General features: G+C 53.6%; 2 protein-coding genes and 2 non-coding genes across 4 annotated transcripts; all 4 read left to right on the top strand.

The window, feature by feature from the left end:
* The first annotated feature begins 2,630 nt into the window (after nt 1–2,630).
* Nucleotides 2,631–6,379, top strand: LOC149852514 (uncharacterized protein CFAP97D2-like). Its single transcript, XM_090028384.1, has 5 exons — nt 2,631–2,723; nt 4,306–4,386; nt 5,032–5,150; nt 5,928–6,111; nt 6,314–6,379. The coding sequence occupies exons 1-5, from the start codon at nt 2,631–2,633 to the stop codon at nt 6,377–6,379; spliced, it is 543 nt and encodes a 180-aa protein (XP_089884510.1).
* A 3,941-nt stretch (nt 6,380–10,320) lies between these two features.
* On the top strand, nt 10,321–18,193 carry RPS17 (ribosomal protein S17). The gene is made up of 5 exons (XM_090029272.1): nt 10,321–10,476; nt 11,598–11,749; nt 12,907–13,012; nt 17,610–17,675; nt 17,991–18,193. Exons 1-5 carry the CDS (start codon nt 10,474–10,476, stop codon nt 18,069–18,071), a joined length of 408 nt encoding a protein of 135 aa, XP_089885398.1. The 5' UTR covers nt 10,321–10,473; the 3' UTR covers nt 18,072–18,193.
* Nucleotides 12,488–12,622, top strand: LOC149852513 (small nucleolar RNA SNORA71). The gene has a single exon (XR_016439474.1). It is a non-coding gene; the product is annotated as a small nucleolar RNA SNORA71 (small nucleolar RNA).
* LOC149852512 (small nucleolar RNA SNORA71) lies at nt 13,650–13,783 on the top strand. The gene has a single exon (XR_016439491.1). It is a non-coding gene; the product is annotated as a small nucleolar RNA SNORA71 (small nucleolar RNA).
* Nucleotides 18,194–27,130: the final 8,937 nt, after the last annotated feature.

The following is a 27,130-nucleotide window of genomic DNA, read 5'->3' as shown; positions in this document are numbered from 1 at the left end:
TGGGGCATCTCTGGCTTTCCTGCTTGATCCACATCCTGTGCAGCACATCCTCTTACAAGTGCAGGTTTGAGTTGTAGCCAATGCTGGTTTGCTCTGAGTCTACCCCCATCTCTTCCCTTCAAAAGAACTATAGGAATTGCACTCAAGTAGATTGACCTATACTAAGGCCTCTGGCAATTGAGCTGTAATTACACTATAAAGTCTGATTTCTTTATTTTATATGGACTTCTACAGAAACATGGACTAATACTGGGAAGCTGGTTTTGCCTAAAAGTTGAAGCAGAAAATGTGGGGTTGGTTTATCTGCAGGGTGGACTTATAACCAGGACAGTATGGTATTGGATCAGAGGCCTCCTTGGGTAGCTGCAGGAAGTGCCATGGGAGTGCTGTGCCCTGGGATAGGGCAGGGGCTGTGCTGGCTTGGGCCTTGCAGCTCTGCGAGTGCAGGTGACACTAGGCAAGGGGGGCTAACCACAGCTGGGCTCACTAGTTGTCACTGACCCTTGCCAAGGGAAAGCCCAGGCTGAGATGCTAGCTGAATCCTACTGTGGCACTAGGGAATGTTGTCCCTGTGGAGGGGGTGACTCCTCTGATGGGAACCACTGAACACATCTATCCCTGCTGTGGGTCCTGGCCCCTCCTCCCTGCCCCCCAGTCACCAGCATGTCATGATGCCTTGTGAAACAGCTGCTGCACCTCATGCACCTGCTGCTTTGTGAATAACTAAGCACGCAGCTCTGGACTGCTTTCCATACTGCCCTTCCCCTGGGGCTCCTCAAGTGTAGCTTGTTCCTTCCTTTTTGTGTCTTGTACAGCACTGAGCCTGCCAGGGATGCTGCACAAACATGGCCAGAGCCTAAAGGGGTCATTAAGCCCCTAAATCCCATTAACATTCAGTAGGATTCATGTAGCTTCCCCTTTGTGCCTTTGAGAATTTCCACCTATGATGAAGAATGGGATGCAGCCACAATCCTCCCCAGGGGCAGCTGCAACATGTCAGGGTGGTCCATGAAAGGTGTAAGTGCTGTATGAAACAACTTCTGTTTGTATGTGGTTAATGATAACAAACTCCCCTTGTATTTGGGGAGCTGGATGATGTGCTTCCCCCTGTGCTATCCCTCCAGTGCTCCTCACTTCCCCATTAAGGTGGGATCTCAGCTGCCAAAAGCATCCCAGTCTGTGACAGAGGGGCTAGTGTGTGACATTAGCCCCATTTCAGAGAGGGGGAAACTGACACAACAAGTGATGTGACACAAACCGGTGGCAGAGCCAAGAGCAAAACCCAGGTGTCCTGAGCAATGAAAAACCTTAGCAAAGATGTCAGCCTTCCTGCACTGTGGGGTCTGAGCTGTTCAACAGTGTTCCTTTGTGGATTCATGTTCAGGATGATCATTGGGGAGGGGGCAGGGTGTTAAATAGGAAACTTTCCTTTAAAGGCTTGATCAAGTTTCCAGCAGGAGGAAGGGGGTTGGGGGCAGGAAGAGAAGAATAATTTATGAAGTGCTATTCAGGGACCTGGAAATGAGAGCTCAGGGCTTCCATAGCAATGGACACTTGAGCAGCAAGGAGGCAGTCAGGGCAGAGCGCTGTGGGGGTGAGGGAGCAGGGAGGGGGGTGTTCAGGCATCAACACCGGCTACTCCCCCTGGGAGTGCTTCTGACAGGTGACCCCTGCAGTGTTTGTCACACCACAGCTTGGCTCTGGGTCCCAGCTCAGCCACTCCAGACTGCACCGTGTGGATAGCAGGCCAGTGTGGCAAGTGTCTTGCTCATGGATAGTGGCTTTTCTGTCCCTCCTGTGGACAGTGCCAGGGCATGATGCTCCCTCCATGGTGCCCTAAGATCAAGGGCTACAAACTTGGCACCTGTTCCTTTGCAGGAGGTTTGAAAGAAATGCCCCCAAAGGTACGTGCACCAGTTATGTCAGTTCTCCGCATACTCGTGGCCGGACGCCTGGGTTCCCTGTCCACCAGTTCTGCCGCCACGTGACTAGCAGCCAGTCGTGGCTGGGACATTGGTCACAGAGGTGTGAGGGGAGGGGACCATGGGCACATGCGTGAGGTGCCCTGAGCCCCTAGAAGCTGGCGTATCCACCCAGCTGCAGGACTTGCAGTGCAGTGCAGACTGTGGCTAGGGGACAGATATCACAAGGAAGCAAAAGGCACAAGCTTAACTCCTTTGCCCCTGGTCCTGGGCCCTGCAGGGAGAGCGCAAGATGGACAACAACACTTAGAGCTCACTGTGTTGTCTTTCTGCCTATATCCTGGGTATGGCCCTGCCTGCGCCCACTGGGCTGGCAAAGTACTGCCTGGCCTGGGACCTGGCACTGTAAAGCAGCACGACGGGACGGGACAGAGCAACCTTCCTGCAGTGCTGCTGTGGCAGGCTCACGACTACCTTGGAGCCAGGCTGGTCCTGAGGAGAGTCTGGGCATGAGCCAGGAGGAGCTCAGCCCCATGGAGAGGTGAAGCCTGAGGAGTGAGATCGAGGAGATTAGGACCCAGGGGAACAGCCTGTCGGTGCCTTCCCAGCAGGGGCAGCTTGAACTGCATCATCCTCAGGGCTCAGTTTCTTTTGCTCCTGCCCTTGCTGATGCCCAAGCCTCCTGGTACTCAGCCCAGGAGCGCTGCCATGCATCGTGCCTACCAGCCCCTCCTGCCTGCTGCCAGCTGGTACCTGCAGGAGAGATGGGACAAGGCAGACTACCAGGGGCACCGGAGGAAGGTACCCAGATGGGCACGATGGGACAGGGTGGGTTTGGGAGCTCAGTCCTGGAGGCAGGGAGTGGGGGGTTTGCAGGCCCAGCTCTTCTTTCCTCTGACAATTCATTCACTTCTGTGCCGTGAGCAGCTCGGCCCTGCCTTTGCTCCAGTGACAGCTGCACTGAGCACAAGAGAGCAAGAGACAAGGAATGGCCTGCTGGAGGGTTGGGCTTGCTTTTCTGGAGCCAAAGCCCCTACCCTGTGGCTACCAAGTCTACTAGAGCAAGAGGCAACCCATGGGCCTCAGCACTTAGGGGTACGGCTGCATGTGGCTGATCCGTGCTGCTTGCCTGAGTTTGCAGGCAGCCTCCTGCAGGTGTGGACTCCCCCGGCCCTAGCTGTCTTCCTGGGGTCTCTGCTCTGCAGGCCCAGGGGGACACCGCTACTGTAGTGTTGCATTAACTGTGGCTTGCATTAGCAAATGGCCTGAGGCAGGAGAGGAGCCTGGAAGCAGGGGAGACTCTGATGGATGGCATCTGGACACAGAGAGTGAGCCACAGGGCAGTGCCAAGGGGACAGGGACAAGGCGAACATGGCAGTGAGATTCAGGACAAGAAAATCCTCACCAGGCGTTCCTGTGGAGGCAGTGACTGCTGCAGGGAGGCAGCCCTGCCTGGATCACGGTGTATCCCTGCTTCGGGCAGCCGGGGCATTGGTGGTCAGAGTCATACGTTGTAAGGCTGGAAGGGACCTCGGAAGATCATCCGGTCCAGCCCCCACTCGGTCCTCAGCGAGAAGCCAGAAGAAGGGTTTGCCTAGTAGGTCCAATCCCAGCACTCATGGGGTCGGTGCCAGCAGCCAGCACGCACTGCGGGCTTCCCAGAGTGTGGGCCCCTGGTTCTCATGCATGCCCCGCTTCCCCCGGGCACCTGGCAGCTCCTGCCCCCTGAGGTGCCCACACCTACCCACATGCTCCCTAACCCACTGAGGGGGGTGTTATTCTGGCTATAGGGTCCCCATGGTTGAGAGCGTTCGTGACTGCACAGGGAGCTTTAAGAAGTGCGATAGAGAATACGCGGTGAGGCCGCCTGGGGGATGATTTTGCTCAGCTGCACAAATTGCAAAGCTGGCGCTCATTTGGGGAACCCCCTCCACATTTCCTAGGGTTTGCAGATTGACTGGCATCCTCCTTCCCCTTGGGAGGGAGACCAAGGTCCTGAGGGTGCAGCTCCCCCCCTCCAGCCTGCCATGTGCCAGGCTGCCGCAATCAACTGGGCCTGGGGCTTCACCAAGCCAGGACTCCAGGGCTGGGGTGGTGCGGCCGTGTTCAGACTGCATCGTGACATGGTCTCTTTTGGATGTGAGCAACAGGAAGGTGCCTGGAGATCTCACAGTACCCTGAGGCAGGCTCCTGAGAGCTGGGGAGGATGCCCTGGGCTAGCCTGGGACAGCACCTGTCTGGCTGCTAGCAGGGCCATAGCGGAGGGTTGTACTTGCAGTGTGGGCCACCAGTCTAATGCCTGCACCACTCGCATGCACCTGGCAGGAGAAACAGTCCTCCCCCACTTGCTGGTGCTCAGTGCCCCTGGGTCTCTCCTGTGCAGGTGGTGATGGCTTCTCCAGTGGTGAATACAGAGGGGCTGCAGCCCCCCATCCACCTGCTGGTCAACCTGAAAAGGATGCAGGTGAGCTGCTTAACAAGGACCCCTGGGAGATGCTCTGCATGGGAGTGGGGCCTTACAAGCCAGGCCTGGACCCCTGGCAGGGTGTTGGCAGGGTATTGCCTGGGGGCCCTGTGCCACTGGCTGCTTCTGCGGAGAGAGGCCATGCCTGGAAGGACCCAACCCTAGGGGCTGGCTGCTGTGGCGCAGGTACCTGCTGCCCCTGAACTGCTGTGGGGAGGGTCAAAGAGAGGGCTTCATCCTGGGGGGGCTTGGGGCAACCACAGCTCCCCACACACTTCAGGGTAGGCCTTTCAAAGGAGGGGAGGGGGCAGCACTGGTAGAGGTTGCTATTGGCTAATTGGACTCTGCTCACTGGCCCAAAAAGCACTCAATAATGGCTTTTGCAGGGGATCTGGGGGGCAGCGGTCCTGCTTTCCAAGCCAGGATGCCCTGCAGCGGTTGGGTCCTGCCCTGTCAATTTATTCCTCTGTTAAGCAGCCGGCCTGCGCCACCCTAGAGTGGGTTGCATTTCCTGGGTCTGTGATGAGACGCTCCACTTTGCTGTGAAAGGGGCAGGAGGAGTGCTGATGGATTGACTGCATTATTTAGTAGCCGTGGCTCAGAAAAGAGGGCTGCTCTTATGCTTTGGGTTTCGTTTCCACCCAGATAGAAGGAGACCGCCAGGCTATCCGAGAAAGGGATGATGGTATTCATGCTGCCAAACTGGCTGACATCAGGCTGTCCCGGGGGCAAGTAGACAACTGGAACAACTACAGCGTGCGCAGGTCTGTGCCCCACGGGGCTGGTCTCAAACACCACAGGGTGGAGGGGCCGCAACCATTAGCTTCTGAGAGATGCTGAGGCCTCGTGATGGTGGTGGTGGAGGGACCAAGGCATTTCCCCCTCTCTGCCTCCCCCTCTTTCGCCATTCACCCCGGCCAACCCGTAGACCACATCTATAAGGAGACGGCCAGCTGTGGGCACGCCAGACTGTCCAGCTGTTGCATTCTGATTTCACACGTCCTGTGCTTCGCATCACCCCTGAAAGACCCTTTCTTCTCAGACCCTCTGTGCTTCAGCCTTCTGCCCTTCCAGCCAGGGGTCTGTGTGGGCGGGTGGTACTCATCGCCTTCAGCCCAGTTCACCACAGCAGGGAGACCCACAGATGGAGCCACCCATGCTCCACTCCTTGGTCTATGATGTTTCAGCCAGGACCTGCCATGCTGGTGCAGGTGTCTGAGAGTTGCAGGTGGTGAGTGGGACTCAGACAGGACTCATGGCCAGGGCCAACCCAGAGAAGGCGCCACAGCAGCTGTGGGAAGTAAGCTGGGGTAGAAGGTAGGTTTTGGAGGTGCTGAATAGACTTTCCCTATGCCTTCCTGTGTCTCCATCTTGCAGCGGGGTGGGAAGGATCCCAAATTGGACTTAGGCCTGGGGGGGCAATGGCTTTTCCAGGAGGTCCCTGGGGCTGGGGGGGCTGGGCTCAGGGGGATGCTAATGAGGCGCCACCCCTGACTGTCACGGTCAGTGCACCTTTTTGACACTGACTTCTCTGACACCAGCCTGAATGGGGAGAAGCGCCGCCGGGACCTGGCGCGGATCTGGGCGCAGAACCAGCAGCTTGCAGAGCGGCTGAGGCAGCAGCAGTCCCACTACGGCAGGGAGCGCTGGGAGCGGGACTGGCAGAAAGCGGAGCTCAGTCACAGCAGCCTCACCTGCTACCCACGGGGCCTGCAGGACCACCAGGTACTGGGCTGCCCCAAGGGGCTGGGGCATCACTTCTGCGCCTTGCCAGAAACTACGGGGTGGGCAGAGGATGGGCTGGCAGGGGCAGGGGCAGGAGGTCCCCGTCTGCCCTCTGGCAACCCCTTGGAGCCCTGGCCCACGTGGCTGTCTGAGGCCTACACGCCTTTGTGCTCCCCTCTGACCAACCCCTCCCTCCTCCCAGGGCTTTCCTGACCCCTTCCCCTTACTGCTCCTTATCCCCTTCATGTATCCCCAGTCTACGGCCTGACCGGCTTTCAGGGGTGTTTCTGGCTTGCAGGTGTTATTAGCAGAGCTTTCTTGGGGGATGGTAGGAAAAAACAATGGGGAATTCTAGCTCTGTTCAAGTCCTCAGGAAACTTGCTTTGGACCTCAGTGGAACAAGGTTTTCACCCCCTTGTTGAATACCAGGATAAGGGAGACTCAAGCACTCCTGTCCTCTATAGCAAGAGGTTGATGAAACCTCATCCATATCCTGACTCTCTCCCCCTGTGGTACCCAAGGCCGCTGAGCTTCCTGAGCATGATCTGGGCCTACGACCAATACAGTCAGGTCTGTTTGGAGGTCCAACACCAGATGTGTTCCACGCATCAGGTGCCTGAGCTCAGTCCATTAATTTGTTAGTCCAAGACAAAGGCACATTCCCTCTTTGATTACCACGCCACAGAGATCTGCCCTCAAAGTGAATACTCTGAGGTGCATAGATTATATCCCGTCTGGTTTCAGCAAGCAGGCAAGACGTTTCTAGGCCTTTCCCAAACTGGTTTTGGCTAATCCCTGGTCTTTGTTTCAACCAGAGCCTCCTAACCTCAGCAAACAAAGAGTTTTACTGATGCTAATTAGTCCCTGATGCAAGGTCACCCATTCAGCATCATACTGCAGTCTAAGGCGGGCTGCCATCTAAAGACTAGCTTAGCTTAAGTGGAAAAAAAATGCCCTTTGACTACAGTTCACAGGAAAGCCCCTTGCTTGGAAACTAGCATGCTGGGGGTATGAGGTGCTGCCCAGCAGTGCCGGGAGGAGGCTGGGCTTTGCTGGAGGCTGTGTGCGCTTTCCCCAGACAGGGAAGAAGAAACGAAGGCAGACATCTTTGAGCAGCAGAGTCCACTCTTCAGGATACGAGGAGAGTCTGGGAGCCCCCCCACCACGGGGCCAGCGCTGCACCTCTGGGAAGGGCAAGAGACGCCACAATGCGACATCAAGAGCCGCCTGGGACAGTGGAGCCGTATCCTCATCGGAGTCAGAGGGAGCAGATGAGACCTTACCTTGTCCTCAGAGGTCCACCTGGAGGGAAAGGACCCAGCCAGCTGGAGGGCCACCCCACAGCCCTGGAGACTCCACTGCTCCACCTGGCACAGGGGCTGCTTTGTCATCGAGAGGGTTGGCCAGGATGGCAGGGGCCTTCTTAGCTGGGGACAGTGGTAGCCTGCTGGCTGGCGCATCACTGCCCAGAGGGCCTGTCATGAGAAATGAGGCAGCAGCAGCGAAGAAGCATGTTGTCTCCACAGTGCTCAGGAGGTCCAGACACAACCCCGTGCCCTGGTCCAAGGGAATGGCGCACAGCCCAGGTCTCCCTGCCAGCGGGCGTCTGAGGAGCCCCAACCTTTCCCCAGTAGTAGCTGAGAGAAGGCCTGAGGCTCCAGGAAGAGGCCTGGAAAGGCGGCCCCATCTCTCGCCCATACGGTCCGACAGGAGCCTGGATCTCTCCTCCGCAGCATCACGACAAAGCCTGGAGCCCTCTCCAGGAGGGTCCGAGGGAGGCTTTCACCTGTCCTCCACGGGGTCACTGAGCAGCTCCCCTCTCTCATCTACAGTGTCCGCAGGCAGTGCTGCCCCCTCGCCTGTGGGCCAGGCATCTCAGAGCATCCCTGTCACCTCAGCCCAGGCCCGCAGACTCAGCGATTCGCAGCATTAGGGCTGCTGTGGGCATGGGGTCCTTGTGGCACAGTGCCCCTCTGGGTAGACTGGCCTCTTGCTGCCAGGGAGGTATCATTGCCCAATATCATTCCTTCCAATAGCGTCCTCAGGGTCCCCGGGGGCTGTGGGGCCATTTTCCTGGATTTCCTAAGGTCCCATCTCTGAGTGGAGCATCACTGGGCAGTAGCCACCGGCTCTCCATCTGTGTTTGAGAGTCAGTGGGTGCTATCCGGGGTGCTCTGCTTGGTGTCCCCTGAAGGTGCACTTGTTTTGACCCCCTGATCCACATGCACACTCCCTTTTTTCATTTGTTGTCCTCCAAAATCAGTTGAACCTCTTGTATCTCGCCGCCCCTAAGAGATGGCCATTTGTAACTTGGTGGCCCTAAGCCCATGTACAAAACCGTCCAAATAGGTCAACAGCGTCCTCCCTTGGAGCTCTGAGGGGAGAGATATGGAGCTTATTCCCCGGCAGGGAAGAGGCTAATCCCCAGCCCCCCGGCCCACTCTGAACATGAAAGGTTGTCTCACTGCAGAGCAACCCAGCTTTTGAGTGATAGAGTCAGCATGGCACCTGCACCAGTTACCCTAATGGAAGAAGGCCTAACTGGGAGGGGAGCACCTGAAAGGGAGGGTGGCTCACTGGCTGGGAGAAGCATTTCCCCTAGTGACTGCCCTGAGCTTGGGGGTGGGAAGAAGGTGAAGTCCTGCAGCTATTGAACCGCCTGTATGAACCAACCCTTTCCTCTGCCTGTAGCTCTAGAAGAGCCCCTCCAACCCCCCTCCCCCAACCTTCAGGATGACTGTAGCTTTTGAAGGCTCAGGCCTGTGTTGTGGTGCATCCCCAGGAACAGCGGGCTGACTGCATCCTTGCACCCTGGGAAGGAAGCTAGGGCCTCCACGTCCCCGCAGCTGGTAAGTGCCCCTCACTGAGCTACCAACCGGTGCTGATCTAGCTCTTCGGTGGGTGGGGGGTGGGCAGAGCAGAGCAGAGCAGAGAAGCAAGCAGGTTTCCTTTCCATCGGTATGAAATCCCACGCAGGGTTGGAGTTCTCCCCTGCTGACTACTGCGTTCTTTGCATTGCCTAAGAAAGTTGCTACATGGCCTTGAGGTACTGGGCACTGGGAATGGGGAAACTAGCAGGAGGGTGCTGCTCACCCTGCCTACCCTTGTTCTCCCAGCTCATTGCTCCATCATCTGCAGATGTGAGAAATGTCCCTAAGCTTGCTCTACAGCTTGGCTGTGTTCTGGGTCCTGCTGTCCCTGGGAAATCTGACGTGTGAATGATTTAAACTCCTCTTTCTTTTCTGTCTGCAGATGTGGCTGCTTTGGGGAGCTCTAACAGCTGGAACGGTGCAGACTCTGAGGCCCTAGGAGGATTCCTTATGGGTGAGCTGTAGTGAGGACACAGGAAGTTTGCATGGGGGAGCTGGCTCATGGTGCCAGTGGACACACTAGCCCTTCTCTCTCTCTCTCTCGCTGTGTAGGCTTTTCACCTGTGGCTTCTTCACCACTTTCATACCTGAACATGCTAAAAGCTGCCTGAAGTGAAGCCCAAGACACAGCTGCATGGAGGCCAAAGGGCATTGTGCCAAGACTGGGGGTCACCTGTGGGGCAAGGACTCCGGGGGACAGCTCTGAACACAGTGTTTGTGGGTTATTCTGAAATTAAACTTCCATAGGAGATGGGGAAAACCATCTCTGGCAGTCTCTATCCCTGCCTCTGTTAATACTTCTTCTTGAACGGCTCACCAAAGGCTACCCCGTGGCTTCTGGGTACAGATGGGCAGAGGAAGGAGGGAGACAGGCCCCTGTCTGAGGCCTGGTAAGGCCAAAACAGGCTGTGTATTGGGGTGAGCAGCTCGGGGTGCTGGGGAGCTGCCCCCTAGCTCGCCTGCTGAGAGGAGCCGGCCTGCGCCGCTGGGGGTTTACTCCGAATCCAGGTCAGCCCAGTTAATCCTTCATGCTGCAGGAGTCGAGGCCTTGGGTGGGACCGGAAGGAGAGTGGGGTGGGGACCGGGAGTTATGCCCTGGGCCCGGCTGCTGGAGGGGGGCTGGGATCACTTGCTCCCCAGACGGAGGGTGGCGGCGGGGCCGCACCCGGGGAGCAGGCCGGGAGAAGCGCCCTGCGGGCAGATGCTGGTGTGGCGGGCGGGCGGGGGGGGGGGGCTGCTCTCCGGGGAACCTGCTCTAGCTCACGTGACTCCGGCACGCGGCGCACGGAGCAGCCGAGCCGCCAGCTCGGGCGGGGCAGGACAGCTTGGCCCCGCCCCCGGCCCCGGGAGTCTCGGCCGCGCCCCCCTGTAGTGCGCCCTCCCGGCGGCGGGGGGCGCTGCGCGCGGGCGGCGCCGCTGGGCCCTTCTGGCCGCGCCTGCTCCATAGCGCCTTTCCCGGAAGCCTTTGCCCCTTTCGCCTGGGGACGCCGCCATGGTGGGTGCTGGGCCCGTGCCGCCATCCATCGCCATCCGCCCCCGGGCGGGGGGCTGCGCAGCTCGGGAGCGGGGCTGGGGCTGGGGCCGGGGGGTGGGGAGACAAGGGGCCGGGGCCGGGAGGCAGGTGTCTGCGGGTCCCCGGTGGGCGCAGCGTTGGCGCCGTCTCCTTCCCTGGGGCTGGCGCACGGGGAGGGCCCAGGACGGGCCGGCTCGTCTCTGTGCCCCGGAGCAGGCGGGGGGATGCAGGCCAACAGGCGGCCTCCTAATCGCGGCGCTCGTGCGCGGGGGCCGGACCGAGCCTGGAGCCTGGTTGCCCTCAGCAGGAGCCGGGGCTCAAGGATGGGCAGCAGAGACTCCGCACTGACAGGCTGGGGCGAGCTCTGTGCTGTTCCTCCTCAGTGGTGATCGCATCTCTCTGGCATCGAAGATTGGCCTAAAACCGGCCTCACTTGAGAGGGGTCACACCAGCTACATGCGGCTCGGGATAGACAGGCCTGAAGGAGCGGACGGCACGCATTTCCCTTACAGTCTCAGTGTTGCATCCTGAGGGAAGGCTGCTGCGTGCTCCTGGCTGCCTCCTCCTCTCCACAGGCAAGCGGCAGCCCCCGTGATCGGCCTTAAATCATTCCGAGTTGGCTTCAAAACTGAGATGGTTTTAAAGCCTGTGGGTAATGGGCATCTTCCCCAGGCTTTTCTGCAGTCCTAGAGGAAGCAGGCTTTTAAGTGTGTAGCTGCAGTTTTTGGATGGCACTTGCCAAACGGAAATAATGCTGCTTCCTTCATTAGTTAGTGCTCACCTAGTTAGATGGTTGTCCGGCACGTTGAGTAAAATACTGTTTACAGCTCGTCATGAAATAGTTGCTTTCCCAGTTCAGATTTAGAGGACCGTAATTTGCAGAGTTAGGCAGGATTCTGTGAAGTTAGGGCCAGGATTTGTCAGACTGTGACAGTAATTGGCTTTGCTTTGTGGAGGAAAGGTCTTGGGCTGTGCAGCCTGCCTGAGGCAAGTGGCTTTCATGAGTTCCACATGGGCTGTCTGGGTTGGAAATGGAGGTGGAAACCATAAGACGACAGTCTTTCGTGCTGTTGTAACTCTCGTCCATTCTCTAAATTTTTCAGGGACGTGTGCGAACAAAGACTGTGAAAAAGGCTGCCCGGGTCATCATTGAAAAATATTATACCCGGCTTGGGAATGACTTCCACACGAACAAGCGGGTGTGTGAGGAGATTGCCATCATCCCCAGCAAGAAGCTGCGCAACAAGATAGCTGGGTAAGGCAGGATTCTGCTCCAGAGAAATCAAAACACTTTTGCTGTAGAAATACTTATTTGTTTTACCTGTGTGTGTGGTTCTTGCATTGGTGTACTGGTTCTTAAAAAAATTAGACAACTCTTTTTTTTGTGAGTTGCATGGAAATATTTTTTCCCTTCCTATCTGTTGTGGGTTTTCCCTCTCCTCCCCACTTCCCAACTTCTAGTAGGCAGTATTCCTGTTAGCCAATTACCTTTGGCTAAGCACTAACTAATGTGGATTTATGGAACTGCTAAGGCATGTCCACAGAATTTATGAAGGGTTAAGTTGTATTTTAAAAAATTCTCATCCAGATTTTGCTGTAGTAACTTTCCTGAGTTCATTCACCTCTGGGCAAATTGGAGGTGAGAGTGTATGAATCACAGCTTAGAGCTGGCATTAGTGTCAGTCAGAATTGCTGCTCTGGGTGCATATTCAGAGGAGGAGATGCTTGAGAAATTGATTTACAGCTCTTCATTTGGGCAAAGTCAAAATGGTTAAGTCAGTGCCTCCGTGCCCATAGGAGAACAGTATTTTGGAACCAGGTGGGATCTCAAAGCTGTTTGCTGTGTGACTGATGTCTGCTAACCTGGTGTGTGCATTTCAGCTATGATAAAGTAAAGCCTGAGGGAAAAACCCTGGGTTCTAACTGATACTTACACCTTGGGGAGGTTGACTAGAATCACTGGGCCAGGAACAACTGTTTAGACTGTCTCTGAACCTGCATTCGAAAGTGATTTTTGGCCTTGTCTGTGGCCTGGTCATTGATAGTGCAGGAAGAGGAACATTTGAAAGCTTTTCCCGTGTTTGGAGGGCTCACTGTCATCCCTGCTAAACCCTGTGGCTTTCAGACATTTCTTCTAGCCTCTGTATGCTGTCATTCTGCTCTTTCTGTAAAATCAAACAGTCATGTCCAAGCTGGTTCACAGTGCATCTTTCTGTGAAATGGACGTAGTTTTCAGCTGTGAAGTGGCAGAGGTGGCTACAAGGAGTTTTGGTTGTTTAAGTTTGGGGCAGATACGAGGTCCCTGACACCCTTTTACCAATCCTGTGCAGAACAGGAATGTAAACTCAGTTAAGTCTGTTAGTACAAGAATGCAGGGTGCAGAAGAACAGTTTTGTGATGATCTCCTTGCAGGTATGTCACCCATCTGATGAAGCGTATTCAGAGAGGGCCAGTCAGAGGCATCTCCATCAAACTACAAGAAGAAGAGAGAGAGAGGAGGGATAACTACGTTCCTGAGGTAAGGTGTTCTTTTTCCAGCTGCATTTGGATACATTTTGGGTCTTTCTGTCTTGGAAGAGCTGCTCTCCTGTCCTGCAAGACATTTGTTCCTGAAAACGTAACTGTTTCTGGATGCCCTGTGTTATCTGCCTCAGCTCTTTTTTAAAACAGTTCATCTGCTGGAGCTGGGACCTGTCACATGGATTGAGGGTGAAGCATACATCTGAAGTACTCCTAGCTTAACCTCAGAAATACCCTGTTGCATGAAGAAGCCAGGGACTTTGGCTTCTTAATTTCAGCTCAGTTTTTGTTTTGTGGTGCAAGTAATCTCTAGTGCCGTTTCCCATTCTGTAAAACGGTGTGTTCAGCCTGGGCATCAGAGGATGGAGCATTTGTAAAGCGGTGTGTACACCACAGTGCTCAGTACTTTGAATGGCACTGGAAAAATGCATGTGCTGCTCTGCTCTGCTCTGCTCTGCTTGTTCATGGAGAGGTGGAATGGCATGGGCTTTCCTGATTTGTCCCTAAATTGAGCAGCAGGAGAGTGACTTACTATTTTGTTCCTCACCATTTCAGTTTTGTTCACCTGGAGCCGTTTAGACTTAACTAGCACCTTGTTGCCTTACTCAGGCTTTTAAAGGTCTCTTTCCTCCTGAACCTGCATTCGAAAGTGATTGTGGTCTTGTGTGTGACCCGGTCATTGATAGTGCAGGAAGAGAGACTCCTGAAAGTCTTTCCCGTGTTTGGAGGGTTTGATCCCATCCCTCCCAAACCCTGTAGCTTTCAGACATTCTCTGGCCCTGGGAATACTTACTGTAACTGATTTGCGGGAAAATTACATTGGCAGCACCGCAGTGTATAAACACTAGGCCTGTGCGAGATAGGCAGCTATTCGATCCGGCTTCGGATCCAGCTGCTTTGGATGCCAGCGATCTGATCCAGAGCTCTGGACCAGGTTTCTGGTCTATCCGGCCGAAGTGGCTCCAAAGCTTCAGAGCCACCTCGGAGATCTGGCCGTAGGGTATAATGGGGAATCAATGAAAGGTCTATAACTTTGTTGTCTTTTGTCTGATCTGGATGAAACTCGCAGGGGTGGGAGCCTCTGCGGAGAGCATGAAGCCTACCAAGTTTCAGGAAGATCAGTGCAGGGGGTTGGGACCTGCACCCCAAATTCCTAAAAGCAAAACTCATGTCGTGTATGTTACACCACGGGGGTGGGGGGTGAAAACTACAGCGGTGGTGGCCCCTGGTGAGGCTACAAAGCCTGCCAAGTTTCAAGAAGATCAGTGCATGGGTTTGGTGGGGAACTGCACCTCAAGCTGTGGACAAGCAAAACTCGTGACGTGGGTGACACTGTGTGTTAAGGCACTGCAGGGATGGTAGCCCCTGCTGCGGCCATGAAACCTGCCAGCTGTCAAGGAGATAGGTGCAGGGGTTCTGGAGCCCTGCACCTCTAGCTGCTGACTGGCAAAACGCATGTCATGGATCCCAAGGGCCGCCACCCCTGTAGTTTTCACCCCCCTGTGATGTAACATACACATGATATGAGTTTTGCTTTCAGGATTTTGGGGTGCAGTTCCCCCCCGAACCCCTGCACTGATCATCTTGAAACTTGGTAGGCTTCATGCTTTCAGCAGAGGCTACCACCCCTGCACGTTTCATCCAAATTGGACAAAAAACAACAAAGTTACAGATCTTTCATTGATTCCCTGTTATACCCTATGGCAGAATTGGCACCAAATCTTTTCTGAATGGATTCAGAAAGCCTAAAGCTTCCAGCAATTTGATTCAGATTCATAGATTTGGCCTCTGAATTATCTGAATTGTGATCCGAAGCTTTGCACAGCCCTAATGAACACCTGTGTTCAGTTTAGTCGAGTCACTGATGCTCAAGTTTGACTGCATGTCTTGCTTCTGTGGCACATCCTATGTGTGTGCTCTGCTTCATGAGCGGGCTGCAGGGCTGGTGAGATGCCAGTGAGTGCAGTCAGTGGCTAGAGACATGGGCTGGGTTGTGTCCTTCATTCCTCCCTACTGCTTTATACCTGGCTTATAGGTTTTGTGGGAGTAGAATCACTGTCAAGCTCTTGGCCCTGATGGGGAATTACTGAGTGGGGCTTTGTGTCAGCCTTGAGTTGCTTCACTCCAGGTATTCACAAATACTTGAGCTTGCTTTTGTCCCCATTCTGATGGTATACATTTAGGGAGACCCTTTCATTGATGTCTCCCGTGCTTCTGGCATCTGGAATACCTGTGTGATGCCATGGTCTTCCCACAAAAATCCTCCTAGCCAGACACCTGAATTTGGGGTGCTAGGACCCTAGGCCCATCCCAGTCAGTGTCGTGTCACCTTGCAGTCCCCAGCTGCAGATGCTTCAGAGAACAGTGTAAGGACCCCTCCCCCATAATTAGGTGCAACATGATCATCTCCTTTGCAAGATCCATCTGTATCAATTGTGAACTGTGTCCAAACTCTGCATTCACTAACCTTCTTACACCTGTATTTCAAGGGCCAGATTTTCTGGTATTGGTGGACAGAGCAAAAGTCCTAAAATATTAGTCTTCTGGTTTGTATCACTGAAGCAGTAGTAATGCCTCAGTACTGTTGTAGCTGTCACGGGATATTGGTTATGAGTTGGGGAATTGCTGTAAGAAATGATAAAATTGCCCTTCAGTGGAGCCTGTTGCAGAACCTGCAGTCAGACTAAACCGATGTCTCGCTCTGCACTTTTAGAATATTAATTTTTCACATGCCGAGGAGCGAGAATCCTGACTTTCATCCAGAATGCTCAGACACTATCTGTGGGAACCTGTGGTAAAACACTGGCTGAATCGTGCCAGTTCCCACACTGGGGCAGATTTACTTGCAGTGAAGGTCTTGGAGCTCTTTGGTGTCTTTCTCAGCTCTAGGAACACTGTTAGAGGGCCAGGTCATTTCCATGCTCTAAGAAGTTTAATGTACACTCTTTCTGGCACCAAGGTGAGATTAAACTGGGCTATGGCAAAACTTGTAAGCAGATGCTTGTAAGCATATCCCAAATGTTTACAAGTTTTGTCATGCATGCAAGGCACATGTGAAGTCACTTCAGGCTGTGATACTTTTTTTTAAAGCATCTAAAGAGTATAACGTTTGCAGCTTCAGACTCAAAAAGAGGCACATAACCTGCTTGTGGTTATTTGATTCTTGACATGTAGCCCGGTGGTGGCGGCTATCACATTCTTGATGTGTACAAGTTCAGTAGACCAGTGTTGACTGGAAATGTAGCTATGCTCTCTGGTTGCTGCTTTATGTTGCTGTCACTGTAAGCGTGGTACTAAAGCCTTGAGTTGGTTGGTCTCAGCTTTGAGGATCTTAAATATGACAAATCTGGAATTCCAGTAATAGTTGGGAAATGAAATAATGAATATGTCCCTCTTGTTGTTTCTTTGAGGACTGACTGGCAAAAATGGGGAGGGGGGAAATGGAGAATAGTGAAGTAAAATGGAAATGAATTTGAAAGAGGTGGATGCATCAACTTCAGCTGAGCTCTTATAAGCCTGAAGGGCAGGAATTGAAAGCCATGTTGTTGAAAGCCTGAATGCTCAGCCAAAGCTTAGAGCTTTTCTTCCACGGTTTAGATCTTTCTTTCCTGCTTGCTTAGAACTGGGCGCACTGTTCATTAATCCTTAACTGGGTGGTATGATTGGTATTACTGCCCTGGCTCCTGGGAGGCAGTGGGATGTGATGATGAAGGCAGGTGAGGAAGGGCCAGATATATCAGCAGATGCAGCAAGGGTAGGCTAATAAAGCAATGTATTGTCATGGCCAGTGTGAGGCCAGGTACATCCTCATGTCATGCACTCAGTTTCCTTACCATGCAGGCTGGTATTTGGCTTTTCAACCACAGCCATCTGTTTGAATATGATTGTTTGCAGTTGCGGGGCTTTTTTGGTGGGGGAGGAATGACAGGTTAATATCCTCAGATGAAACCTAGGTTCAGAAAGCCTTATATGCTATTGTAGTGGGGGAAGGTTGGAAAGATGGCTGAAAGCAAAGAGAGACCCTCAGTACCTGAGAGATCCTATGTAGGAGACTGTGTACCACAAGATGCATGTTCTTGTATGGCAGGGCAGTTGGTGTGCTTCATGACTCTCCCCACAGCACCTGAGACTTCTGCAGCAATAGGGTGCTGTGAGGTCCAGGTGGCAGGCTTGTCTGCAAAGGTGCCAGTCTGAACAACTTGGTGAAGGAGAAGCATTAGCTGGTGGCTTCTCGGACACTTTCATAGCATGGACTGTACATCTCTGAAGTGTTCCCTCCAATTCATGATCACATGGACCCTCCAACACCATCCCCACCATAATAATGGTAGCTTGTTTCCATGAAAAAAGTAACTGGGAAAGTACCTAATGCCACATACCACCTAGAAAGAACAAATGGATGAGTAGCCAGCCTTCCCAGTCAGCTCAGAGCTGTGGGTTTCCTCTGAAGGGTGGTCCCATACCTTGCTTCAGGTCTCTGTGTTCTGCTTGATGTAACATTAGCTAAAATGTTCAGGTCTGGGTTTCTGGGTACCACGGAGCTGTTTCTGGCTTGTGTGACATTTAACAAACTGCATCCGCTTCTCCCTTTTTAGGTCTCTGCCCTCGATCAGGAGATCATTGAAGTTGATCCAGACACCAAGGAAATGCTGAAGTTGCTGGTAAGTGAGATTTCAATAGTCGTGGGTAGTTCATTATTGAAGGCTTTGTCAGGGCACCACCGAGCCCCTCCTCCCTAATATTTTGTAGCTTAGAGTCTCCTCTTGCCCTGTCACTAGTACTTCCTCCTGTCTGCCCCTTACAAAAGATTACAAAGAATCTCATGATCTCAGTGGGATTCAGAGATCTGTTGGTGGGTGAGCAGCTAGAGTAGTGGGGGGAGGCTGTTGGGTTATAATCTGAAATGCCTCCCTCACAGAGGTGGGAGATCTGACTTGCTGGGTGTGTAATGGCTCTGTTCTGTGTGTACTTTCCAGGACTTCGGCAGTCTGTCCAACCTGCAGGTTACACAGCCCACAGTGGGAATGAACTTCAAAACACCAAGAGGAGCTCTCTAAATCCCTCGTCATGCTGTCACTTTTCCACAGCCCACAGTGGGAATGAACTTCAAAACACCAAGAGGAGCTCTCTAAATCCATCGTCATGCTGTCACTTTTTTCCAATAAATTTGGGAAACCAAGTGTGTCCCCCTGTTCCATTTATTTCTAAATTGTCTTGCTTATTTAAGGAAGTGTTTTGAGAGCTCAGGGGTCCTGTGCTCTTAATGGCATGGGACATTTAATAAATTTCATAGATTTTAGGGTTGGAAGGGACCTTTTAGATCATTGAGTCCAACCCCCTGCCCTGGTTAGAAAGAGTACTGGGTTCAGATGACCTCAGCTAGGTGTTTGTCCAGTCTCCTCTTAGTCATCTGTACCCTTCCGTGATGCCTTCTGTCAGTCATACAATCATAGAAAATGAGGTTTGGAAGGGACCACAGGAGGTCGCATCTAGTCCAATCTCCTGCTCAAAGCAGGACCAGCCCCAACTAGATCATTGCAGCCAGGGCTTTGCTGAGCTAGGCCTGAAAAAACTCCAAGGATGGAGATTCCACCACTTCTTCAGGTAACTTGTTCCTGTGCTTCACCACCCTCCAATGAGTCTTTTTTCCTAATATCCAACTTAAACCTCCCTTGTGGCAACTTGAGACTCTTGCTCCTTGTGTCATCTGCCTCCACTGAGAACAGTCCAGCTCCATCCTCTTTGGAGCCCCCTTCAGGTAGTTGAAGGCTGCTGTTAAATCCCCCCTCTCTTCTCTTCTGCAGACTAAGTAAGCCCAGTTCCCTCAGCCTCTCCTCAGAAGTTATGTCTCCCAGCCTGTAACTATTTTCACTGCCCTTGAGTGGACTCTCCGACTTGTCCACATCCTTTCTGTAGTGGGGGGCCAAAACTGTCACCTGCAAACTTGCTTAGGGTGCAATCCATCTTATCCAGATAGTTAATGAAGATATTGAACAGAACCAGCCCCAGTTCTTAGAAAGCCCAGAGGTTCCTGGCTAGATGGGTTAGTTGTTCTGCTCAGGGTCATACCAAAGACCGAATCTGGGGGCAGGATGGACTTTTTCTTCCCTTAGCATGAACTGTGGTGGTTTTTGTGTTAAAGCATAGTCCTTTCCCTAGGATCTTCTGAGTGGCAGGACACTGGAAGTGCCCTCATTGCCTGCTGCTTTAAATACGGCATGTGATAAGGCACTTTGGGTATTGTTCCTGTGTATATTTGAAGTAGCAATTATGGGGATTCATGTCCCAGGTACGTGCTTATATTAAGGCCCATATCTCCTCATAAACAGTGATACGTAGGGAAGGAGCTAGTGCAGTGATTTGTAGCCAGGGTGCCATGAGGCCCTTTGGAGGGTGCTGCACAGTGTTAGTGCTGTTGTGTGCAAACACAGGCACACGATTCAAAGATGAGCCCAGAGAGTCCAAATAGGAATCCAAAGCATCAGAAACGTTCTTAGTCCCTGCGTCCAAGTTCTTTGCGACAGAATTGCCCTCATTTTCTCTTGGGCTAGTGAGTGAAAGCCAACAGCTTGTAGTTTCCAAGGGGGTACCTTGGGCTTAAGGAAAAGTTATGGGGCAATAGGAAGTTTCATTTTGACCTGGGAGAAATTTTACAGTCTTTGAATTCTCCTTTGCCTGACAAAGGGCATTTGGCCCCAAAAGCTTGCAAATAAAAAATGTTTTTGAAATGATCTATTTAGTCTAATAAAAGATATCACCTCTACCCCAAGAGTTTTATCTGCCTGTGCCTGTAGACCAACATGGCTACAGCCAATATTCCTTGGGCTTAATGAGTGGTGCCTTGAGTCTAATGAGCTAGTGAGCTGGGACAGAGGTGACTTGAGGGGTTTCAGTTCCTGCTTTGATGCATGAGGGGAGATGAACTGTTACCTCCCAAATATGCCTGCCTTTGTGCCCCAAAGCTTGTAAAAAAAAAAAACAATTTTTCCAACTATTTAGCTTGTCTAATAAAAGATATCACATCTACCTAAAGAACAGTGTCTGCTTATGTCCTTAGACCAACGCAGCCGTAGCCAACACCCTGACGGGCACAGGCACTTGGGGCCGCAGTCTCATGAATATAATATCCAGCCACCAGAGGGCGGTAGGATGGAGCTCACTGTCTTGGAGCCTGTGGAAAGTAGCCTAGTCCCCTGCACGAAGTTTAATCTGTGATTCCTGGTAGCTGTGTCCTGTCCTGTCCCTGGGAGAAAGAGGTTGCTGGACCTTTTCTGAAGCCCAGTAGCCAGTACTAAAAGCTGCGTAAATTGGCTGCTGATGCAATCATGAATGTGAGTTTACTGAGCAGTGGTTTGCGGGCTTGTCTGCAGGAAGCTTATACTGGCACAGACAAAAGGTGAATACAAGGTGCTATAGTTACCCTGATACCAGGCCCTGTGAGGATTTGGTTAGGCTGGAATTAGTGTCTTCTGGTTAAACTTGCTCCTTTTTGAAGGGCTTTGAAGGTTACATGTGGAGGTGGTGGGGAGGGCGGGGAAAGTCACTTGCTGTAGAGCAGTGAGAGCCAACCTTTTCGGCAGGTGTTGCCTAACTGAGCCCTGTACCTTCCCCAAAACCACTGATGTCCCTCCCCTGCTCAGTCTTCTCTGCTTTCTGTTTCCTGCCCCCTCCTCAGTCTGCTTCATGCCAAATGCAGAGGCTGCCTGTGCCACTTGTGTCATCCGTGCCACAGGTGGGGGCTTGTTGGTGCTTGTGAAGCAGCCCTGGAGCAGTGTGCAGAGCTTGCTAGACCCCCTTCTATGCAATAGTGTCCATCCTGTCAGCCAGGTGGCCCTAACGCTGCACTGCGCTTCCTCCTTGGGCCTTAGTACTGTCCTCTATTACAGTCTTGACCTCTTCAAGAGCTCTTCAGTCTCCTCACCACTCAGCCATAAGTGCTGCTTTACACAGCTCCATCCTGCTGCTGTTTGATGGGAGATTGTGCTATGCCTAGGCTGCTGCTTGTGGAAGGAGGCATCTGTCTACCTTTTTCCCTCTGAGGCCAGCAGCAATGGGGGAGAAACAAGTTTCTTGGTTACTGATGGGCATAGGGAGCAGTTGGGCAGTGGTGTCACTGTACATTGATGTGGTAGGCAAAGGAGTGATTTTTGTCATCTTTGGTTCTCAAGGCAGAGACGTGTCCTGGAAGGGTTGGTGGCCAGCAAGGAGTCTGGAGGTAGGAGGGGTTGAGAATAGCACTAGCTGCATTCAGTGCACTCTGTGATGGAGACTGCCATGCTTAGTTGGCTGTCATCCTCATTTGCAGATTGTTAGAAGCAGGTCCCTCCAGTTAGTGTGAATCAGTAAGGTTTCTTACCTGTCCTTGTTGCTGTCCCATTAGATCTACCTTGCAGGCTCATTATTGTAGAGGTGCTACCATGCACCGAGAAGAGTGAACAAACACATGGCTGAAAGGTTTCCAAACACCCCGACTTCAGGCTCATCTTCTGCTGCTATTTGCAGTGAAACACACCGGTAGGTTCTCAGGCTCTGTGCCTGGCTGCTTGCCCCATATCCATCTCTTCCCCTTGACAATCACTGCCCAAGATCTGCCCTGTTCTCATAGGCCTCTGCTAGCAGTATTGTGTCTAGGCTGAGAGGTTTCAGGAAAAGTGCTGAGGTACTTGTAGGTCTGAGAAGGATGTAGAGGACCAGAAAAAAATATGAGAGACAATCTGAACCATCTCTACGTCTATGCACTTACATGTGTGCTAGTGCTGTCTTCAGAGGGGTTAAAACTGGTCCGTTGTTTGTAAAGCTCTTTGTTTCTACATAGAGACAGAGTTATGGAGGGTGAGCTCCCACATTAGAAACCCACTTGGCTGGGACGGTTCAGTCAGGGATGATCCTGTCTTGAGCAGGGGGCTGGACTAGATGGCTTTGTGGGGTCCCTTCCAGTCCTATGTTCCTATGGTTTCTATTGTTCATAGAAAATTGAGGAGACACCAGTAGCATCATCGGGATATAGGCACCCAAGAGGAGAGGCTTCTAATGCTGTTACTGGGGATGATAACTTAAAGAGTTCAGCAGTTCTGAGCTCATTGGGCCATTTGCTCCCTGATCAGTTTGGGAACCTCTGACCTGTGTTCCCAGTCGAAGCTGAGACCTGCCTGTCTTTGGCTGGGTTCTGACATCAGTTTTAGTTCATGTCCAGTCAATTCCAGTGAAGTGTTTGGAGTCCTGGTTGGAAACCCTCTAGCTTTAACAACGGTAGATGATTCACAAGCTGTTGCAATCTGAGCTCCCAGTCTCTAGTGACACAAAGTTTGCTGGGAGACTGGGGAACTTGGGGTTTGCTAACTAGGGGTGACAGTGCAAGAAGGCATGCGAGTCCCATAGCACTCCACTGAGCTCTGTGTTAGCTTTGCCTGCCTGCAGTGCAAAGACAGGGCAGTCCAATGGTTAGTGCCCCTAGGGTAAGGGAACCTGGCTTCAATTTCTGCTGTGCACCAGGCTTGTGCTTCCTGCTCCATCCAGTCCTGCACAGTGAAGTGCTAATGCTGCAGCCCCTCAGCATTGCTACAAGGATAACCGAGTTAACAAGATGATGAAGTCTCATATATGCCATAGACAGGCTTCCCACTTCCTCTTCCTGAAGAAGCCATAGGGTGTGTTCTCTCTCCCTCCGGGTGTTGCACAGGGCCTCAGTTACTAAACACCTGTTTATAGTAACCATTGTGGGCATTGGTCTGGAAAACTGCCCTAAAGTGAGACTCTCTCCATAAACAGCAGCCAGTTTGGGGCCTCCAGGCAGGTGAGTGAGCTCTGCGCAGGGGGATTTATTATTTCTGTCCTCTGGTGCATTGTCTGGGTTTTCCTGCCTGCTGTGGCTGTTGAAATTTGCTGCCCTCATTGTCTGTCTTGTTTCAATATGGGCTGGGCAATTTGGTTGGGACTGATTTGTCTACCGTTTGGTCAGCCTGGTAGCTCCAGATGTCCCTAACAGATGGGGGCTTGAACTGCTGGGTGAAATCCCCTGACACTTTGTCGACTCTAAAGCCTTGCTCTGGGGCAGCAATCCCACAGCCCAGCTTGTGTTACCTGGTCTGGGAGACTTCTGTTAGAGGGTTTTCACCATGGACCGCTCACCTTGATCCACACGACACAGTTACTGCAGTCATTTACCCCTGACTTTACTCCCTAGCAAGGAGCAAGTACAGGACTAGCTGGCTGCCTGCTTGTAGATGCTATTGGAGCACCTGGCCAGTAGATGACAGCAGAGCTGGTTTTCATTGAGGCTGGAGCTGAGGTTATAGCAGGGGTGGGCAATTATTTTGGGCAGAGGGCTGCTTACTGAGTTTTGGCAAACCATCGAGGGCCACTGACAGGCAGCCCAGGGCAGATAAATGTTAATTTTCTAAATTTTTTAGGGGCTCTGCGGGTCGGCTAGAATGGCCTGGTGGGCTGCATCCATGCCGCATTTTGCCCACCCCCGGGTTATAGCATTGGGTAACACCTAGACCAGTGGTTCTCAATCTTTATTAGACACAAGTTGCCCTTGTTATACTCAAGGCACCCCTTGGAGAATACTAGCTCTTAAGTTTTCACTTGTTTTTTGACTACAGAAAAATAATAGCAATTCTGTATTGTGAAGAACTCTGACCACATCAGGGCAGAACTTTCTTAATGCAGTGGGCTCTTATTTGAAAACTTTGATTTTTGTCTTGGGAATCATGGTTGCACACCTCGCAGTGCTAACTTTGTGCTGCACCCTTGAGAGGATCCCAGGGTTACTCCAGCTGAGAATCACGGACTTAGGGAGCAGCAGGGTGCTCCAGGAGGCACCTGATCTGGCCAGGGTGTCAGGAGGCAGAGCTCTGTGTGGCACAGGCTGTGGCACTGAGTAACTGGTGCTGATGCTGCCCAAGTGCTGTGCTAGCATGGAGCAAGGGACCACTGCCTGATGGGGATGGACTGTGTGGGCCTGGCTGGGGACCCCTACCCCTCTGCTGGCTGGTTCAGGGTGGTACCCAAAGCTGGCTGCTGCCAGAGGCCACCTCAGCACCCAGGGTCCACAGCAAAGGCAGCAGGTTGGAGGTGAGGCAGGGGGGAATTGCATGGTGTCTTTGTTGGGGGGAGCCCTATACCACTTTGGATTGTGTTTGTGTGTAGGGTGGGTGTCCCATATCCTGGCCTTGGTGTTGCCCTGCCCAGCCTGCTTTTCATGGAGACCAGGGAGAGCTGCAGCCACTGCTGGGATGGGCCTGAGCAGGCCATTCTCCAAGCCACCAAGGTCAGCCAGGCAGCACGCAGGGCCCGGGAAACCCAGGAAGAGCTGGAGCAGATCAGGACACGGGTTGAGCACGTGAGTCAATTGCCCTCCCACAACAGGCATCCATGTCCTGCTGTGAGACTGCCCACACATGGGGCTCCCAGTGCTGCTCAGCCTCTCAGTTTTGGCCCCTTGCCCCTGGTTCCAGCTCCAGCTACTGCTTCCTCACAAACTGTCTGATGTTAACATCCTCCTGCACTTCCTGGGTGCTCGGCTGGGAGGTCACGTGGGACCAGCAGAAGCCCGTCATTCTCTGTGGTCTCCCTGCTTCCAACTCTTGCTCTTGTGGCCATTTGGCAGCAAGACAGAGCCCAGCCTGAACAGTGGCTGCATTTCCTACGTGACCCCCTGTAGCCTGGTTCCTCGGGCAATACCTTGGTCCTGGGGTGGGGGCACGGGACATGCTTTGGGCCCAGTGGTGCCCTGAGCCCTGGGCTCATTAACTCTTCCGCTTGTACCAGATGATCCAGGCTTATGAACGCAGCAAGCAAGTCCCTTTTGCTCCACAAGCAGCCACTGAGGTGGTGGAAGATGTGGTGAGTCGGGCACAACCAGCCACCCTCCCCCAATCTGTCATGCCCTCCTGGGGGGCAGGAGGCTGGCACAGCTGCCAGGTCCAGCCTGCTGGCAGGCAGCACTGGCACTAAGTTGGAACAAACTCATGCCTGGCAGCATCCATTTTTAGACTGGCAGAGGGGCTGGTGCTGGGTGAGGATCATTGTGGACAGCCTGGCAGGGAACCTGGTAAAGGGAAGAAGGCCAGCGCCCCTCCACTGAAGTACGCCAGGCCCCTGTCCCCCTGCTACCAAAGCAGCCAGCTGAGGGCAGCGCAGTCCTGGGGATGGAGGTTGGGTGCGGGTGGGCACTAGGGTGGCTGGGACTGCCTGGTCTGGGCAGAGGCTGCGTGACGCAGAGCTCCTCGCCTCGTCCGTTCTCAGCTGTCAGGTGCTCGGGAGACATTTGCCCTGAGCACTGCCAGGAGGAGGTTGTTTCAGGGCTCTCACTGCGCAAGAGAAAGTATTTTAGCTAGAAGACCATGTGTGGGAGCAGGGTGGACCCCATCAACCAGAGGGGTGCTTTACGAAGGCTGTCGCGGCCTCCAGCAGCCTTCTGGATACTCTTGAATCCCAGGCAGGACCCCAAGATGTTGGGAGCCTGAGGTACACGTCTGAGGGGCTTTATTTAACTCCCTGCTGGCTCTGAGGTGACAGGCAGACCTGCTTCACGTGCCATCTCACCCAGCAGCGGCTTGTGAAGGGAAGAGATGGGATGTGGGTGCCTGTCCCATCTGGGGAGACTCCCAGCGTGAATCAAGAATCGAGTGTCCCCGAAGGCTGAGACCCTGGCCAGGGCAGGGCAGCAGCCAGCCAGGCCCGGGTGGCTGTAGGGGCCTGTGTGGGGATCGCCGAGGGCTGGGTCCAACCTTGCTGCCGAGGGAAGCCGGAGTCTGTGCGGTTCACAGTGGGCCTCTGGCCTGCGTCCTCAGGAGCAGTTAGAGGCCGTCCTGAGTGACCCAGTGATGAAGAGGAGATACCAGCAGCAAGTCACTGTCTTCATCGTGGGCTACCAGGAGTCCTGTAGGCAGCGCCACACCCTCCTCCACCAGCTGCAGGAGGTCAGGCAAAGGACTTGGGGTGGAGCGTGGGGCACCCAGGGATGGGCAGCAGCTACACCAACGCGTGGAGAGGGGCTGGAAGGGGGGGCCGCAAGGGGCACAGGGCGATGTGGTCCCTGTGATGCCGGGGACCTAGCCCGGCAGGGCTCTTCCAGCGGGTAGGACTCGAGGGATGAGTGACCCAGCCAGTGTGACTCGTGCTCTCTCAGTTCTTCAGCTGCTCCGTGGAGCTGGGGCTGGGGCAGGACAGCCACGTCCTGACAGACGACTTCACCGTGCATGTGGACAGCACAGCCCACAAGGTAAAGTCCACAGCTGGCCCAGCCACCCCTCCACAAGAGGTGCTGCTGCCCCATGCCCAGCCACGTGGGAGACAAGCTCCCGTTGGTCCCCTGCACCATGCAGCCCACGCCAAATGAGCCAGCAACCCCCCTGGTTGCTGCTGGAGGAACAAGTCCACCTCCGTGGCCACGTTTCTGCTGCTTCTAATTGGCGCTTCCCACCCACACTCCCCCCGTAGCCTGGAATCGTTCCTGCTCGGCCCCTTGCTCTCAGCCGGGGTTGCCCCAGGGGTGTGGGGGCAGGTCCCTGAGCTACTGCTGCAGTAGGCTAAACTGAGGCAGAAGCTGGCTCCTAGGGCTGGTCTATTGGCTTTCCCCCTTGCACTGCCTGTCAGCAGCACTGACGTTAGCCATCTTGTCAAGCTCAGGTACGGGCCCCTTTGGGCACTTGCAGCAGGGTCCTTACTGGAGCTGACGGTCCCTTCTGCTGACAGGTGACTGTGGCTCTGAGTGCAGCAGAGGCAGCCGTGTCCCGCCTGGCAGACCTGGCCAGGGACATCGTCAGCTATGCGAACAGTGCCAATGCCCTACGCAGCCCTAAAAGGTACTGGCAGGACAGGCAGCTCCCCCTGAGGCTGTGTCCTTCAAGACATGGGATGATGAGTGAGGCAGAAGGGGCTCTTGATAGGAGAGTTGTATCTAACGCCTGCTGCTGGATCTGAGGCAAGTAGACAGACTGCAGCCGAGCCAAGCCCAGCACACTGCGCTCATGACAGTGGTGACTGTCCCCAGCCGGCTGTGCTACGTGGCGGCCGTGTAGCCAGGCTGGGTTCCTGCAGGAATGGGCCTTGTGGCCTCAGCATAAGGGAACAGCAGCGTGGCTGGGTCTTTTGCTTTGTTTAACCCTCT

This window comes from Crocodylus siamensis, chromosome 15 (genome assembly GCF_052110815.1).
Source record: "Crocodylus siamensis isolate JL-2025a chromosome 15, ASM5211081v1, whole genome shotgun sequence".
Classification (NCBI taxonomy): Eukaryota; Metazoa; Chordata; order Crocodylia; family Crocodylidae; genus Crocodylus; species Crocodylus siamensis.
Note: the sequence above shows the minus strand (reverse complement) of the source record. Positions and strands in the feature narration are given on the sequence as shown.